This window comes from Portunus trituberculatus, chromosome 38 (genome assembly GCF_017591435.1).
Source record: "Portunus trituberculatus isolate SZX2019 chromosome 38, ASM1759143v1, whole genome shotgun sequence".
NCBI lineage: Eukaryota > Metazoa > Arthropoda > Malacostraca > Decapoda > Portunidae > Portunus > Portunus trituberculatus.
The window spans coordinates 1201589-1217500 of record NC_059292.1 but is presented as its reverse complement, the minus strand read 5'-3'; the positions used below and the strand labels follow the sequence as shown (position 1 = coordinate 1217500).

The following is a 15912-nucleotide window of genomic DNA, read 5'->3' as shown; positions in this document are numbered from 1 at the left end:
AAAGTAGCGCAGGTGAGAGAGAGAGAGAGAGAGAGAGAGGGAGAGGGAGAGGGGGAAGGAGGAGAGAGGCAGGTGTTGTGATTGGTTTATGAGGGAGGAAAGGAGAGAGAGGGATGGGAGGGAGGGAAATAGCGGAACGGAGTGTAGGGAAGGGAAGGAAGGGAAGGAATAGGAGAGAAGAAAAGAGAAGGGAAAGAAAGGGAAGGGAATAGAAGAGAAGAGAAGAAAAGGGAAGGAAGGAAGGGAAGGAAGGAAGGAAGGAAGGAAGGAAGGAAGGGAAGAGAAGAGAAGAGAAGAGATGGATTGATTACCTTTATAGACCTATTATATAGATTCACATGACTTCACATTCTCTCTCTCTCTCTCTCTCTCTCTCTCTCTCTCTCTCTCTCTCTCTCTCTCTCTCTCTCTCTCGTCTTTCCAGTTCTCTTTATTAGTATTTCAATTTCTGCTTTTCCTTCTTTTTAATTTGTCTCCTCCTCCTCCTCCTCCTCCTCTTCCTCTTCCTCTTCCTCTTCCTCCTCCTCCTCCTCCTCCTCCTCCTCCTCCTCCTGCTTCTCCTCTTTCTATTTCTCACTTTTAGTTTTATTTGCACTTTCACTTCTCTTGACCTGATTAATAAAAACCTCTCTCTCTCTCTCTCTCTCTCTCTCTCTCTCTCTCTCTGGTAAATGCCCCTAATTATTTTTCAAGCCATTAAGCAGGCTGGCGATGAACGACGGTGATTAGCTACGTGTGATTACCTTCCCATTCTAATTAGACTTGAAAGTGTGTGTGTGTGTGTGTGTGTGTGTGTGTGTGTGTGTGTGTGTGTGTGTGTGTGTGTGTGTGTGTTAGCCTGTCCTCTCTTCTCTTCTCTTTCTCCCTGTTCTCTTTCCTTTCTCTTTCCCTTTTTTTTTGCTTTTTCTTTTTCAATTGCATTTTTTTTTTCGTTGTACTTCTTTTATTTGCTTTTTTCCTTTCCTTTCGTTTCGTTTTCTTTTTCCTTGTTTTTTTAATTTTATCTTCTTTATCTTTTTTTTTGTATTATCTGTGTTTTTGTTTTGTGTCTTTCTTTTCTCCTCATTTCTTTCTTTTTCCTTACTTTGCGTTCCTTTTCTTCCTTTTCCTCATTTACTTTCCCCTTTTCTTCCTTCTCTTTCTAGTTTTTCAAGTCTTCCTTTTTCTTTCGTCTTTCTTACGTTTCTTTTCTTTTCCTTTCCTCTTTCTTTCTTTTCCTTTCATGCAGTTTGGTTTCCTTTCTTTTTGTTATTTCTTGTTTCCTTCTCATCCCCTTCCCTTCCCTTCCCTTCCCTTCTCTTCTCTTCTCTTCTCTTCTCTTCTTCCTTTCCTCCTTTCTCTTCAAGTTATGTACATACTGCTCCTGCTACTGGTGTGTGTGTGTGTGTGTGTGTGTGTGTGTGTGTGTGTGTGTGTGTGTGTGTGTGTGTGTGCCGCTGCGTTCCTTCGTGATTTATGTGTGGTAATGAAATGCCATTGAGTGACAGGAAATCTTTGTCGGCGGCCGCCCATGTGGGAAGCCGCGACGCCCTCTGCTTCCTTCATAATACGTCAAGCTTTAGTGAGAGAGAGAGAGAGAGAGAGAGAGAGAGAGAGAGAGAGAGAGAGAGAGAGAGAGAGAGAGAGAGAGAGAGAGAGAGAAAGGAGCAATAGAGAAAAAGAAAGCTACATAAAAAAAAAATGACACTTGCGTACTTATTCGATACCTTAACCTACCTTAACCTAACCTAACCTAACCCAACGTAATTTAAATCTAACCTAACCTCTACCTTTACCTACCTAAACCTACCTAAACCTAACCTAACCTAACATAACATAACATAACCCAATTTAAAATCTAACCTGACCTTACGTACGTCCACCTTTACCTAACCTAACCTAACCCAACCCAACCCAATTTAAACCTGACCTAACCTACCATACCATTATCTTGTAGTCACCACTTTTACAGCGTGCCGCGTTAGTGAGGAAATCGTTAACTACTCGCTTGTTTCTCTCGCCAGCTCTCCGTTAAGAAGTTGACATCATTTGTATTTAGCTTATATTATTTTTATCTTAATGTTTCTGAACCATACATTGCGCTGCGCCATTTCACGTTGTTGTTGAGATACAATAAAAGTAGTTAACCCTTTCAGCACTGGGACACATTTTTACCTTGAGTTTTAGGTTATGATTAGACGATTAGGAAGTGTCTATGGAGGTCAGAAGATTAATCCTTTCAGTACTGGGATACATTTTTACCTTAAGATTTGTATTCGATTAGACCATATTATTAACATTATGAAGGGTCTATGGAGGTCAGAAGATTAATCCTTTCAGTATTGGGATACATTTTTACCTTAAGATTTGTATTCGATTAGACCATATTATTAACATTATGAAGGGTCTATGGAGGTCAGAAGATTAATGGCCACAGTCTTCACTACTTTAGTCCCCCACATGAGTTACTGAAGCTGTATAAAATCAGTAAATAGTAAGCACAATAAATATGAAAACGCGTTATGCTACTGAAGGGGTTAAACATCTATGGATTGTGAGTGGCTGAACCTTATATGAGCGATTTCCCTAACTTCCCTGCGTTTCTGAAGCTAAAGTGAGTTGGTTCGAGGCTTCACACACACCGATGCTCCTCGCCGGCTGACCCTGCAGTGTGAATGTGTGGCCGGTGGTGGTGGTGGCCGTGGCGTCACTACCTAGGGATTTTTGTGCTTGTTCTCTGCCGTGACGGGACAAGCGGAAACCATGTCCGGAATGATTTTGATAAACGCTAAGCCGGATCGGAAGAAATCCCTTAAAAGCCTGCCAGGTACGTGGATCTGTCCGTGGCGGGTGAGTGGAGGTGTGGAAGGCCCTGGGTGGAGTATAATGGAGTGTCAGGTGGTGGAGGATTGGTTAGAGTACGGAGAGGCAAGTGGTGAGTGGAAAGTTGAGGATATAGAGGGGCAGGGAAGTGGAATATGGAGTTAGGTGCTTATATTATAGGTGGGAAGAGGAAACAGGGTGGAATATGAAGGGGTTGAGGGTGGAGTGTGTAGGGTGTAGGCGCAGGGGGCGGATGAAGACTAGGTGGAGTAAGGAGGGTGGAGGCGGCTTGGCATGGCATGATATGGTGTGGTGTGGTGTCGTGCGTTGGTAAGGGAAGTTATGGGTGTTGGCGGCGTCCATACCAGCAGTTCATTACCGCTTCTTGTCCGTTTGTCAAGAGTTTTTTACCTTTATTACAAAGCCGTCACAAGCAGGCGAGGCACTCACCCATCCCCCACACCCCAGGCCTCTCACGCCGCGTCTACCTCGCGGACAAAGGCGGAGGCTCACAGCGAATTACCTGAACTGGCGTTGCTCTATTGTCGTTTCCGCGCAGAGTCGCCGGAAAAAACCCGCGTGAGTGAATGCCAGGTGCCGGAAGTTCTAAATGGCGGTGCCTCACGTGTAGGAAAGCTCCAGAAGGCGGCGCCGGTCACCGCTTGTGCTTGGGCTTAAGAAATGAGAATAAAGGCGTGACTGGGGGAAGTTTGGATGACATTGTGTTGGTCACGGAGTGTTGCTAAAACCAAAATGGAGGAGGAGGAGAATGTTTTGATGTGCCGCGAAGTGTTGTCAGAATTCAGATGGTGTTATTTGCCCTTCATTGTTTGGTGCGTCACTGCTGCTGCGGAAATAAAGACGAGAGGACAAGCAAGTGTGTCGCAGGAGACAGTGCGGCTGAGAGGCTGTGAGGCGAGAGATGCATCGTCGGGGTGGTGCTGGGCGGGGAGAGCCGCGGTGGAGGCACACTGATTACAATCATTTGCAGGACGACTGTTGCCCGGCGCGGCGCGGGACGGGCCAGGGCCAGGGCTGGGCCGCCTAATACACGCTGATTACCATGTAGGTCACAAGTTCACGAACCGCCTGAGTACTCCGCAAAATGTAGTTGCCTCCTCGCCCCAGTGGGCTTGCACCACCATCAACGTCTTTCCCGGTCCAGGAGCACTGTTTATTTTATTACCGGTACCGTGGACAGCCTCCACCCACGCCGCCCACGCCGCCACGCCCTCGATCCGTCACCGCAAGACCTAGCGACTCGCATCACAATAAATCAAATTAATTTCCTCCCAGCACGAGCCGCGCACACGCCCGCCTCATTTCAATGCTGGAGGCGGAAATAATGCCGCCTCGTCCCCGGGCCGCGCCATGCACTCCGTCACATCGGCGCCCCATCGACACACATTATCATATTACTGCTGAAAATGGCGCTCCAGTAAGTGTTATGGTCGTGGCGGCGGAACAAACTGGCGTCTCGGTTATACCAATTATGGACGCCGCTGCCGCTTTAGCATGTGTGTCTCCGCCAGCCGAGCGGGACGCGGGACGCAAGGCTGCGGGGCACGCGGCAGGGCTTTTCTCCGCTGAGGGCAAGTAGAGTGTAAAGGCGTGAAAGTTGTGGTGGCGGGGCTTAGCGGGTGTTGCCAGCAGGTGCACCGCGCCCAGACAGCCATGCAGCAGCGGGGCACCACCGCGCCATGGTGGAAACAATACACTTGCACAACCATGGCAACAAAAGCGGAGAAATTGCAACTCGTTAAACAAGACGAGGCGGTGGCGGCGGTGGTGGAGGCTCATTGTGGCGCCCGCTGGGAACTGCTTTCTTAGGCGGGGGCGGCAGGCGGCGGAGAAACGTCACCCACTTGCCGCTAATGAGAGGCGTGCGTGAGTGATGGGCGTGCGGGCGTGACGAGGGCGGGGACGTCGAGCTTCCACTTTCACCGCAAGAGTTCAGGTCAGGTCAAGTCGTGTCACGCAGTCACGTCACGAAATGTAAATGAAGACGTGAGATGAGATGCGGCGGTGTCATTCCCTTCCTTCCTCCCCCCCTTACCCTCAACCATTAAGCCACTGTGCAGGAGGCGTCTCTCTCTCTCTCTCTCTCTCTCTCTCTCTCTCTCTCTCTCTCTCTCTCTCTCTCTCTCTCTCTCTCTCTCTCTCTCTCTCTCTCTCTCTCTCTCTCTCTCTCTCTCTCTCTCTCTCTCTCACCGCCTCACGCATCGTCGCATCTTCGCCTTGTCCCGTTTCCCTGCTCATCCTCCACCCTTCTTCCGGTCTTCCTCCACCTTCACCGTTCCACCTCCCACTCCCACCCTTGCTCCCACATAGCGGTACTCTCATTCATTCCTCGCCAGGGAGAGGGGACGGGGAAGGGAGGCGGAGGAGGAGGATAGATAAACACAGACGGAAGTGACAACAAACTCTGACTTCCTTGCTCGTGTATTTTGGTTCGCTGGAGCCGCACAGGTGACGAGGAGCGGGAGAGAGAGGGAGAGGGAGAGGGAAGGGAGGGTAGAGGAGGGAAGGAAGAGAATGGGGAAGTGAGAAATGGTGTACGGAGGTGTGAATGGGAAGAAGGGAAAGAGGTTTTGGTGGTGATGGATAAGGAGGAGTAGGAGAAAGAGGAAGAGGAAGAGGAAGCGGAAAATTGATTGAATGTTTTTGTTGCCACTAGGAGGAGGAGGAGGAGGAGGAGGAGGAGGAGGAGGAGGAGGAGGAGGAGGAGGAGGAGGAGGAGGCTATACTTTAGAAGCATTCATGAGATATATTAATGTTAGTTTAATGAGGCTGAAGGGTTGTTAAGAGTGACAGAGGACGCAGCATATTCAGTAGAGGATGTGGGCAGGGAAAGCGAAGCACAACACACACACACACACACACACACACACACACACACACACACACACACACACACACACACACACACACACACACACACACACACACACACACTCTACAGTCGTCACTCACAAAGCCACCCTAACAACTAAACTAGCAATGTACACGCAGTTAAACCCACTGAGGCATCACACCCATCGCCGTTACTGCCGCCATGCACCTTCCCACCCACCCATCCATCCAGACCCACACCCACACCCACACCCACACACACACACACACACACACACACACACACACATAGAGAGAGACTAGATGAAAAATTAGTGTTCTCTGCATTCATCATTTCTTTTGTGCTGTCAGAAGCAGAGAGAGAGAGAGAGAGAGAGAGAGAGAGTAAAACTTGTCTTGGGAGAGCCTGTGTGTTGCTTCCAGGGCGGGGCGGAGTGGGACAAAGACAGCGAGTGGGGCGTAGGGGAAGCAAGGGGGAGGAAACATGACGCATTTCCCGACGCCAGTGTGTGTGTGTGTGTGTGTGTGTGTGTGTGTGTGTGTGTGTGTGTGTGTGTGTGTGTGTGTGTGTGTGTGTGTACGACGAGAATTAATGGCGCTGGGATCGATATCTAGAGAAATGCACACACACGAACAGACGAAATCCGGATGTACACCCATGGGTCTTACTGCCTGACGTCATCCTGTGGCCCACCCAATCAATAGTGGGGCAACACCAACGTGCGGCGGCGGCGGTGACGGTGACGGTGACGGAGGCGACGAAGGGCAGGTGTTGGTGGTGTTTGTGTTGGTGGTGGTGGTGGTGACGTGTGTGATCGGGAAAGTCTCTGGCGTCCTGGAATTAGTTGCTGGAAGTTTAGATAGTGTGTTCTGCCGTGTCTCAATGTCCTGGCGGCGGCGTGACGCAACCTGGTAACTCCCACCGAACCACCGCTACCGTCTTGATGTTTGTATGTACGTCTTGTGTAATGTTCGTGATACTGGTGATGATATAAGTAGTGCTGGGGTAATAGTAGTGATAGTTGTAAATAATGATAAGGTTAATGTTGAAGATAGTAATAATGATAATGATAAAAAGTAATAAGGGGACCCTCAACAATCTCCTTCTTCCCTCACTTCCTTCACGGGACACTTGGCGGCTCATGGAGGTTTATTTCAACACTCAGTCCGGATGTTGCTTTACGGATACACTTCGCCACCTCTCTGCGGAGTGGGCGAGTGCTTGGAGTGGAGCGATGAAATATTGAAGAGAGCGTGACATTGAATTAAGTGGTGAGCGGTGGCAGCGCCGGCCAGCACACCCCACCTGGCGCTGGCAGACTGACTTGACACGCAGCAAGATCCGAGTTCTGCCGTGACTCATTTGTATGCACTATCGGGGGGAGCAAAGGCGGGCTATTTATCCTTTTTAAGTCCCTAGCCTAGAGGCGGAGCGTGACCCTCCCTTTTTCGGAGCACATAACCCCATATAGAGCCTTTTCCCCTGTCTCCCCTTCTCCCAAGCCCGCCCCTTGGCCCGCGGCACCGTGCTCGTGGCGTGAAGGCGGCGGCTTCGTTTATGGCGGCGAAGATCCATATGGTCTAGATAAGGGTGTGACTTTACCACGGCGCGAAGGTCAGAGTTCATGTGGAGGTGAGGCGCTGCTGCTTGGCCTCCCTCGGGACACACTGACTTGTCCTGCCACTCTCCCCTCCCTCATCCTCGCCTCCACCCCGCTATCTCTCAGCAGGTGCCTCAGACGTGGGTGTGTGAGGGAAGAAGGATGTGGTTGCTGCTGGTGTGTGTGTGTGTGTGTGTGTGTGTGTGTGTGTGTGTGTGTGTGTGTGTGTGTGTGTGGTGAGGGTAGGAAGAAGGGGACATCAGAAGGGGTGAACTGTGGACTGGATGGTGCTGGTGGTAGGGCGTGACGCGGATAGTCCTTGGCGTGGGCGGGGCGGGGCGGGGCGTGAGGTAAGAGGATCGTTGGAAATGACGTCGTTGGTGTTGATCCGCCAGGACACCTCAGGTCACCGGGCTGTGACACACGGCGCTGACTGGCGGCGTGACTCAGCGTGGCCTGACCAAAGTCTTGCTTCAGAGATATGAAAGATGTCACTCCTGATAACCGATGATTCAGAAGCGATTGGAGGACGGGTGGTGACGTTGGCGGTGGCGGCAGCGGCGGAGGCGGAGGCGGCGTTGGTGTCCTCACAGGTGTTTCGAGACACTTGAAAAAATGTTGCCTCCCCAGGTGTTGATGAAAAACAAGTTTGTTTTGTGATAAATGAAGGTGAAGGTGACCAGCTGATGGGGAACTCGACACAGCTGTGTGTGTGTGTGTGTGTGTGTGTGTGTGTGTGTGTGTGTGTGTGTGTGTGTGTGTGTGTGTGTAATTCACCTCGGTCGCCTACTGGTCATCCAGCCAGTCTTCCCATTACGGAGCGAGCTCAGAGCTCATAGACCGATCTTCGTGTAGGACTGAGACCACAACACACTCCACACACCGGGAAAGCGAGGCCACAACCCCTCGAGTTACATCCCGTACCTATTTACTGCCACGTGAACAGGGGCCACACATTAAGAGGCTTGCCCATTTGCCTCGCCACTTTCCGGGACTCGAACCCGGGCCTCTCGATTGTGAGTCGAGCGTGCTAACCACTACACTATGCGGTGTGTGTGTGTGTGTGTGTGTGTGTGTGTGTGTCTGTCTGTCTGTCTGTCTGTGTTATAAGTATGTAATATTGACCGCTTTCCCTGATGAAGAAGAGACCGTTCATCCCTTCAGTATCACGATCAATAAACAATTCTTGGCGTTTCTTTGCAACTTCACCTCGAATGATGATACGTGACGGCCAAGTGTCCAGTGTCGAGCGTCTTGACCCGTATACGGTTATGATGTAAATTTGCCCCAATTCAACTGGTCAAAGTCGTCTTGTAAATGGAATGCTGACTCGATCCCTGTGCACTCACACAAGGCGTTACTCAGCGTGTGGGTGAGTGGCTATGCAGGAAGCGAAATTGTTTTATTCTTCATCATTAACCCCTTCACTACTGGGACACATTTTTACCTTGAGATCTGTGTACGATTAGACAATTTTATAGACATTGGGAAGTGTGCAAGGTTGTCAGAAGATTAACCCCTTAAGTACCATGACGCGTTTCCATATTCATTTTGGCTACTATTTGGTGATTTTATACAGCTTCAGGAACGTATGTGGGGAATCGAAATAGTGAAGACTCCGGCCGTTAATCTTCTGACCTCCATACACCCTTCCTAATGTCAATAAAGTGGTCTAATCGTACACAAATCGCAAGGTAAATATGCGTCCCAGTATACTGAAAGGGTTAATGGCCACAGTCTTCACTATTTTAATCCCCTACGTGAGTTTTGAAGCTGTGTAAAATCACCAAATAGTAAGCAGAATGAATATGGAAACGCGTCATGGCACTGAAGGGGTGAAGACTAACTCACGAGGGGCGACTTTTTTTCTGTTCCGTGTCATTGGGTGATCTTATTGACTGGTTAGACTTCCCAGAGAGAGAGAGAGAGAGAGAGAGAGAGAGAGAGAGAGAGAGAGAGAGAGAGAGAATGTTGCCAGGTAAAGCGTTGCAGTCTTTTCGATGAAGCGGTGGCTAAGTTGTGGGCTGCAGCGCCACACTGCAAGGTGCACGGTGTGGGGGATTCCCGGCGGTGGGTCTCATCAACACCACCTCGCCTCGCCGCCGGTGGTCACGAGAGGAGCAAGTCGTTGGGTGTTGATTCGTCCTCGTGAATTTGTCTTAACCCCTCCAGTACCATGACACGTTTCCATATTCATTCTGCTTACTGTTTGGTAATTTTATACAGCTACAGAAACTTATGTGGAAATTAAAATAGTGAAGACTGGCCATTATTCTTCTGCCCTCCATAGAGCTAATGTAAATAAAATCGTTTCACACTCAAACTCGTGGTAAAAATGCGTCCCAGTAATGAAGAGGTCAAATGTATTTTGTTCGTTACTCTTTTAACCTTTCAAATATTCCATCCGTATGTATTTTTTAAATCTTTGAAATGAATAATGTTAACCTCCTTAGCTTGCACAGGGAACGCATCATATTTCAGCGTCGTCCACAAACCTCCCTCGTCGACAGACATTTTTTGCCCTACTTTCTGGCCACGCGGAAACCAGGCGCCACATCGTCTGGTATATATGTGGCTCCCTAACCCTGTCCCGAAGGTCAGGCCTGCCCACCTTTCTCCCTCCACGACCCTGAAAGCGAAATATGGGTCATGTTCCTGTAAGAATAACGAGCGAAAGGAGAAGAAAAAAAAAAGAGAAAAAGAAAAAAAAAAGCTTGACAACGCCTGCCTGGTCTGTCTGGTCTGGTCTGCCTTGCTTGGCCTGCCCACGCGCCTTTGAACACACGGTCAGTGGTTCACCAGGAAGGTCACGCCGCGGGCACACCATGAACAGCCGCTGAGGACGCCGCGGTCACCAGCAGAGAGAAGGCACGCCCACCTCACGACGGGGCTTATCAGTTACTCATATCAGGCAAACGGACTTGACGGGGAGTCCTTTGCTGCGGGAAATGCATGACGGTTCGCTGACGTCATGTGGAAATACTGCGGTGTGTCGAGTGTCGGGACGTCCCACACCCACACCACACCACACATACAGCAGGACACGACACCTCTCTGCCGCCCGCCACCCACACGTCAGGGAGCACTGTCTGTCCCGCAGAGAGAGAGAGAGAGAGAGAGAGAGAGAGAGAGAGAGACCACGCTGGCAGGAGTGACTCATCCGCCTCACACATCTTTGCAGTCCATAACTAGACGCCTCCCCGTCTCGCCCCTCCGCCTCCCCCGCGGCATTCCCCTCGCTCAGGTTAGGGCCTCTCACTGCAGCAGGCACCCCCGCCCCGCCCAACCCCGCCTCGCCTTCGAGCCATGAGTCGCACCCCGCCACGCCTTCCCTCGCTCCCCGGCAGATGGGCCCCTGGAGTGACATCACCGCCACGGGAGAGGATTGAGAGCCCGCGTGGAGCTTCATTTAATATTTCTTCGTTTGCCGCCTTACTTCACTTGAGCGGAAGATTGTGTAGCAAGGGGTAGTAGTAGTAGTAGTAGTAGTAGTAGTAGTAAACGAATGGAGGAAGCGTTAGTTTGGTGTTCCGTTGGCGTGCGTGTGCTTGGAGGCGTGTATTGTGAGTGTGGCTCCGTGTCTGCTGAAATTGCAGTGCCGCAGCAGCAGCAGCAGCAGCAGACCACGCCGCGGCGCCTTCCTTCTCGTGTCTACCTGTTTTCAAATGACTAAGTTACACCTGTTTGACCTCCACTCCGAGTCTCTCTCTCTCTCTCTCTCTCTCTCTCTCTCTCTCTCTCTCTCTCTCTCTCTCTCTCTCTCTCTCTCTCTCTCTCTCTCTCTCTCAAGAAAAAAATGTCATCAAGTTTGTACATTTTCAAACTTTAAAGTAAATTAGAAAGCCAATCCAAAAGAATAGCAAGACCAGAGAAATTTACATTAAGTGATCTTAGGGACTGGTTCAGAGAGAGAGAGAGAGAGAGAACGAGAGAACGAGAACGAGAACGAGAACGCTTCCAGTTGGACGAGTTTGTGGTAATAATCTTTTCAGGTTCACGCTCAGCCTTGCACTTTGACATGACATTAAAGTGAAATAAACGCTGAAAGGTGATCGAGGAAAGGTTGAAGTCATCCATCGTCCTCCTCCTCCTCCTCCTCCTGCTCCTCCTCCCGACATGTGTTTGGATGGATAAGAAAATATGTTCCCCTCTTGTTAATGTTATGAAGTGAACACACGCGGCAACCATTCAGTGCGTGACAGGAATGGCAGGAGAGGAACACAGGAAGTGTGGAATAACCTTTCGCATTTAGGAACTCGTATTTTCTTCCTCTTCCTTTTTGTGAGAAAGAGAGAGAGAGAGAGAGAGAGAGAGAGAGAGAGAGAGAGAGAGAGAGAGAGAGAGAGAATTTAAGTTTATTTTTCGTTTATAAAGCAAGTGTGGGTGTACTAATCTCTTTCCCAGATAAAATAAAACTTTTCTTTCTTACATTTCCTACGAAACTAGTGTTGTAAATCTTCCAGTTTCTTCTCCAGTGAAAACAAGACTTTCATTCTTCTCTATTTTCATAAATTTGGTGTTGCAGGTTTGTTGATCCAGTTTACAGTTAGAATAAAGGGTATATTTCTTTATAATTCTGTAAATGTTGAAGGTTTGCCAGTATTTTCCAGTTAGAATAAGATTTTTTTCATTTTTATAATTTTCCAGTGAGATTAAGCTATTTTTTTTTTTCATCTTGTTTCTTTATGTTGTAGGTCTGTCAGTCTCTCTTCCATTAAACTAACACTTTTTTCCACTTCTCCAAACTTGAACTTTCTTCGTTACGGTAACCCCTTCAGTACAGGGACACATTTTTACCTTGAGATTAGTGTACAATTAAACCATTTCATTGACATTAAGAAGGGTCTTTGGAGGTCAGAAGATTAATTGGCTAAAATCTTCACTATTTTAATCCCCCACATGAGTTTCTGAAGCTGTATAAAATCACCAAATAGTAAGCAGAATGAAGATGAAAACGCGTCATGGTATTGAAGGGGTTAAGAATGAGATCAGAGTGAAGGTTGGTTTGGTTTGCGGACAGCCTCACTCATCACGTCTTTCTCTCCGCAGCTCAAAATCTCCTTCGACGACACGTTAACCTCCACCTACGAGTACCCGAGTGAGAATTACCTGCTGGAGGAGGCCGGCCTGCTGCCCCTCGAGCCCACTGAGGGATCCTCCGCTTCCCAAGGTGGGTCACGAGTCACGACCTCTCACTTACTCCTCTCACAACTCACGGACTCACCACCACTTTCATTATCCGTGTCTTCATTCATTTTTGTTTATTTTTCCTTTCTCATGTGCTTCCTTCTTTCATACTTCTGTACTTTCGTCATTCCTTCCTTCCATACTTCATTCCATTCATACTTCCTTCCGTCTGTACCTCCCTTCCTTCATCATTTCCTTCCTACTTGATATTTATTGTGTCATCTTGTCCCCCACCTCTCTCTCTCTCTCTCTCTCTCTCTCTCTCTCTCTCTCTCTCTCTCTCTCTCTCTCTCTCTCTCTCTCTCTCTCTCTCTCTCTCTCTCTCTCTCTCTCTCCCCCCACTCCCACGCTAGTTTCCTCAGCTTCACTTTCCCTTTCACTTCTCCTTAATAACCTTGAGCCACCCACGAGTCACCCACGAGTCACCCATTCTCCTCATCATCATCCTACAATCTTGTATGTCGCCCCTTCCTTTCTCTTTCCCTTTATTTTTTTTTTCTTCGTTCCCCCCTCCGCCCGTTTTCTTTCTTTCCCCTGATTTCTCCCTCCCTCCCTCGCTCCCTCCCTTACCAGCGTTATGACGTCAATTAGTTTGGGTCTTGGGTGTTGTTGATGTCACATTCCCTTCATTGCGTCAAAAACCTGTTCCGACCGAGGCTTGTGTAATGAACAGGCTACCACGCTCCTCGTCTCCATCCATGTGTGTGTGTGTGTGTGTGTGTGTGTGTGTGTGTGTCAGTGTGGTAAGTTTGATAAGTTTTGTTTAGTTATTGTGCCTTTCTGGTGAAGCAGGCAATTCGTGTGCATGCATTCATTGAGAGAGAGAGAGAGAGAGAGAGAGAGAGAGAGAGAGAGAGAGAGAGAGTTTAGCTTCCTTTCATGTTAATACTACCTTTTTTCTGCTCCTATTTCACCTATAGCTTGTATTTCTCTCTCTCTCTCTCTCTCTCTCTCTCTCTCTCTCTCTCTCTCTCTCTCTCTCTCTCCTCTCCTCTCCTCTCCTCTCCTCTCCTCCTATAGAAACTAAACGAAAAAGTTGCACATGAAAACAAAAAAAACTGGCCCATCCCGTTAGGTAATGCCCTGCTGCTGCACTTAATGCCGGGGCAGGGCAGGTGTGTGGTGTGCTCAGGTGTCACGGGGCAAGGTAAGGCAGATATTGGGCGCTCCAAGAAGTACCATTATGTAACAGTTAAATAGACTTACTCTGCCTGTTATGGAAACGTGTATGTATTTAACTGTGTGTGTGTGTGTGTGTGTGTGTGTGTGTGTGTGTGTGTGTGTGTGTGTGTGTGTGTGTGTGTGTGTGTGTAAATTCATGTGAGGGAGAGCCATATTCAAAAACGCTTTCCCCTCTCACCGTGACGTCACCATTTTCGAAGACAACAGAGACAGTAGGCCGAGTTCTAAAGAGTATTTGTCCTGTTCGTAATGCAGAAAACTTGTTGACATATCACTGGAATTAGAAACATTCTGAAAAACCCGTGTCACTACAAGTAGAGGTATCAAAAAGAGTATTTGTCCTGTTGATAATGCCTAAAACCTGTTAACATGTCACAAGAATTAAAGAAACACCCTTAAAAACCCGTCACTTCAACTAGAGCCCTTTGAAAATAGTGAAGGTGCTGTGAGGCGCGGAAGTGTTTCAGAATATGGGCCAGTCCTATCTGTGTTGGTTACCGCGCGCGTTTCCCATTTTCTTCGTGCTAAGATAGAGAGAATAGCAGGAATTACGTGTATCTTTCTGCGGTAACTCTTGTAAAGTGTGAAATAAGCGTGAAGGCAGCAGTAACGCTCATCACACTTCACTGACTGGCAGCGGCGGGTTAGCGGGACTTGATTACCATTTTAGCTTGATCCAAACGAGAACTTTAATTTTACGGTGCACTGTGAAAGGCGGGTGACGGTGGTGGTGATGATGATGGTAATGGTGGTGGTGATGATGGTAATGGTGGTGGTGATGATGGTGGTAATGGTGATGCTCCTTGATTACTTTAACGATTTCGATACCGAGACGCTTTTTACCAGACTTTTGGTATGATTTGACAGTTTTATTTATATTAGGAAGGGTCTATGGAGGTCAGAAGATTGATTGCCAGAGTCTTCATTATTTTAATACCCCACATAAGTTTCTGAAGCTGTATAAAATCACTAAATAGTAACCAGAATGAATATGAAAATGTGTTGATTAAAAAAATGGCTCTAGTTGAAATGGCGTTGGTTTTTAAGGGTTTACTTATGCTTCTAGTGACAGATTAACAAGATTTCTGCTTTTAACAAATAATTATCTCAGGCCTTTGAAAACAGTCGAGAAGGGAGAGTTTGAGCAACTTTCACCTCTATTCACAAACGCCCAGCTCTCACCATGCCAATTTTCTAAGGGCACAGAGACTACCGGGGCTTTCATGACAGTTTCTCCTTTTAATAAACTAGAAATCTTGCCAATCCATAAGCAGAATCATAAAAATACCCTTAACAAACACGAGGATATCCAACAGGAGCCTTTGGAAAGCAGTGATGGTGAGAGAACAAAGCGTTTCACAATACGGACCTTTTATCTTGCCTAACGTTAACCAAATTACGCTTAATACAATGCATCACTGAATATAACTAACCACGAGCAAACGAACGCGCAGTGTAGCTTCATTATCTTCATATTACACACATAAATACTGGTTAGTGCTCTGTGGTGGCTGATTTGTGAGGTTCCCCTGCTCCTCCCTTCCCTCCCCCGGTGTCCCATGCCTTCTGGTCTGCACTGTCTACTCTTACTGTTCCGGGTTTTCCATTCTCGTTGCGGTAAATGAAGTAAGGAAGGGATGCGTTTGATGTGCTCGAGGCGGCGGCGTTGTGAGAGTTTAGCTGAGGTATGTTATGAGTAGAGCCGCCGTTCAGTTAATGTTGTGTATAGCTGCTGAGAGAGAGAGAGAGAGAGAGAGAGAGAGAGAGAGAGAGAGAGAGAGAGAGAGAGAGAGAGAGAAATGAATGAATGAATGAATTACCAGTTACTTGTCAAATGTTCGTACTCTGAAACACTTTGCGTCGCACCTCCACTACATTGATAAAGGCTTTAATTGAAGACACTGTTTTTGTTAAAGGTGTTTTTAATGCTTCTAGTGACAGGGTAACAAGATTTGTACATTGTTAACAGGACAAACATTCTTGAGTACCTCCCCTTCCCCCATCATCTCTGTAGGCTTTGAAAACAGTCGTGGTGAGAGAGCGAGGTACTTCAGAATAGTGGGCCGATGGCGTTAACCTCCCGCACCGGACGCCCCTTGCCCCTGCCCCGCCCCTCGGGTAGTGAAGGCTGCACTGCGTTCGTTGACTCCGGACACTCATGGGGACGTTTTCCTGGACTTCATTGCGAATTCCAGTCAGTGTGCATGGGTTTAAGGTGTGGAAAATTGTTAAACACACACACACACACACACACACACACACACACACACACACACACACACACACA

The 15912-nt window shown here is 48.2% G+C and overlaps 1 protein-coding gene across 5 annotated transcripts in view; it reads left to right on the top strand.

Moving 5' to 3' along the window:
• Nucleotides 1–15912, top strand: part of LOC123515211 (nascent polypeptide-associated complex subunit alpha, muscle-specific form-like) — a 123276-nt gene that overhangs the window by 95189 nt on the left and 12175 nt on the right. For 2 of the 5 annotated variants that reach the window (XR_006677827.1, XR_006677825.1), the window contains exons 4-5: nt 12306–12426; nt 15640–15819. Coding sequence is in view for 2 of the 5 variants with exons in the window: in XM_045273752.1 (XP_045129687.1) it covers nt 12306–12426 (121 nt within the window). In the remaining 3 variants the exon portion in view is untranslated. Of the gene's footprint in view, nt 1–12305; nt 12427–15639; nt 15841–15912 lie in introns of all 5 variants that reach the window. The other 3 variants (XM_045273752.1, XM_045273753.1, XR_006677826.1) reach the window with 2 other exon arrangements.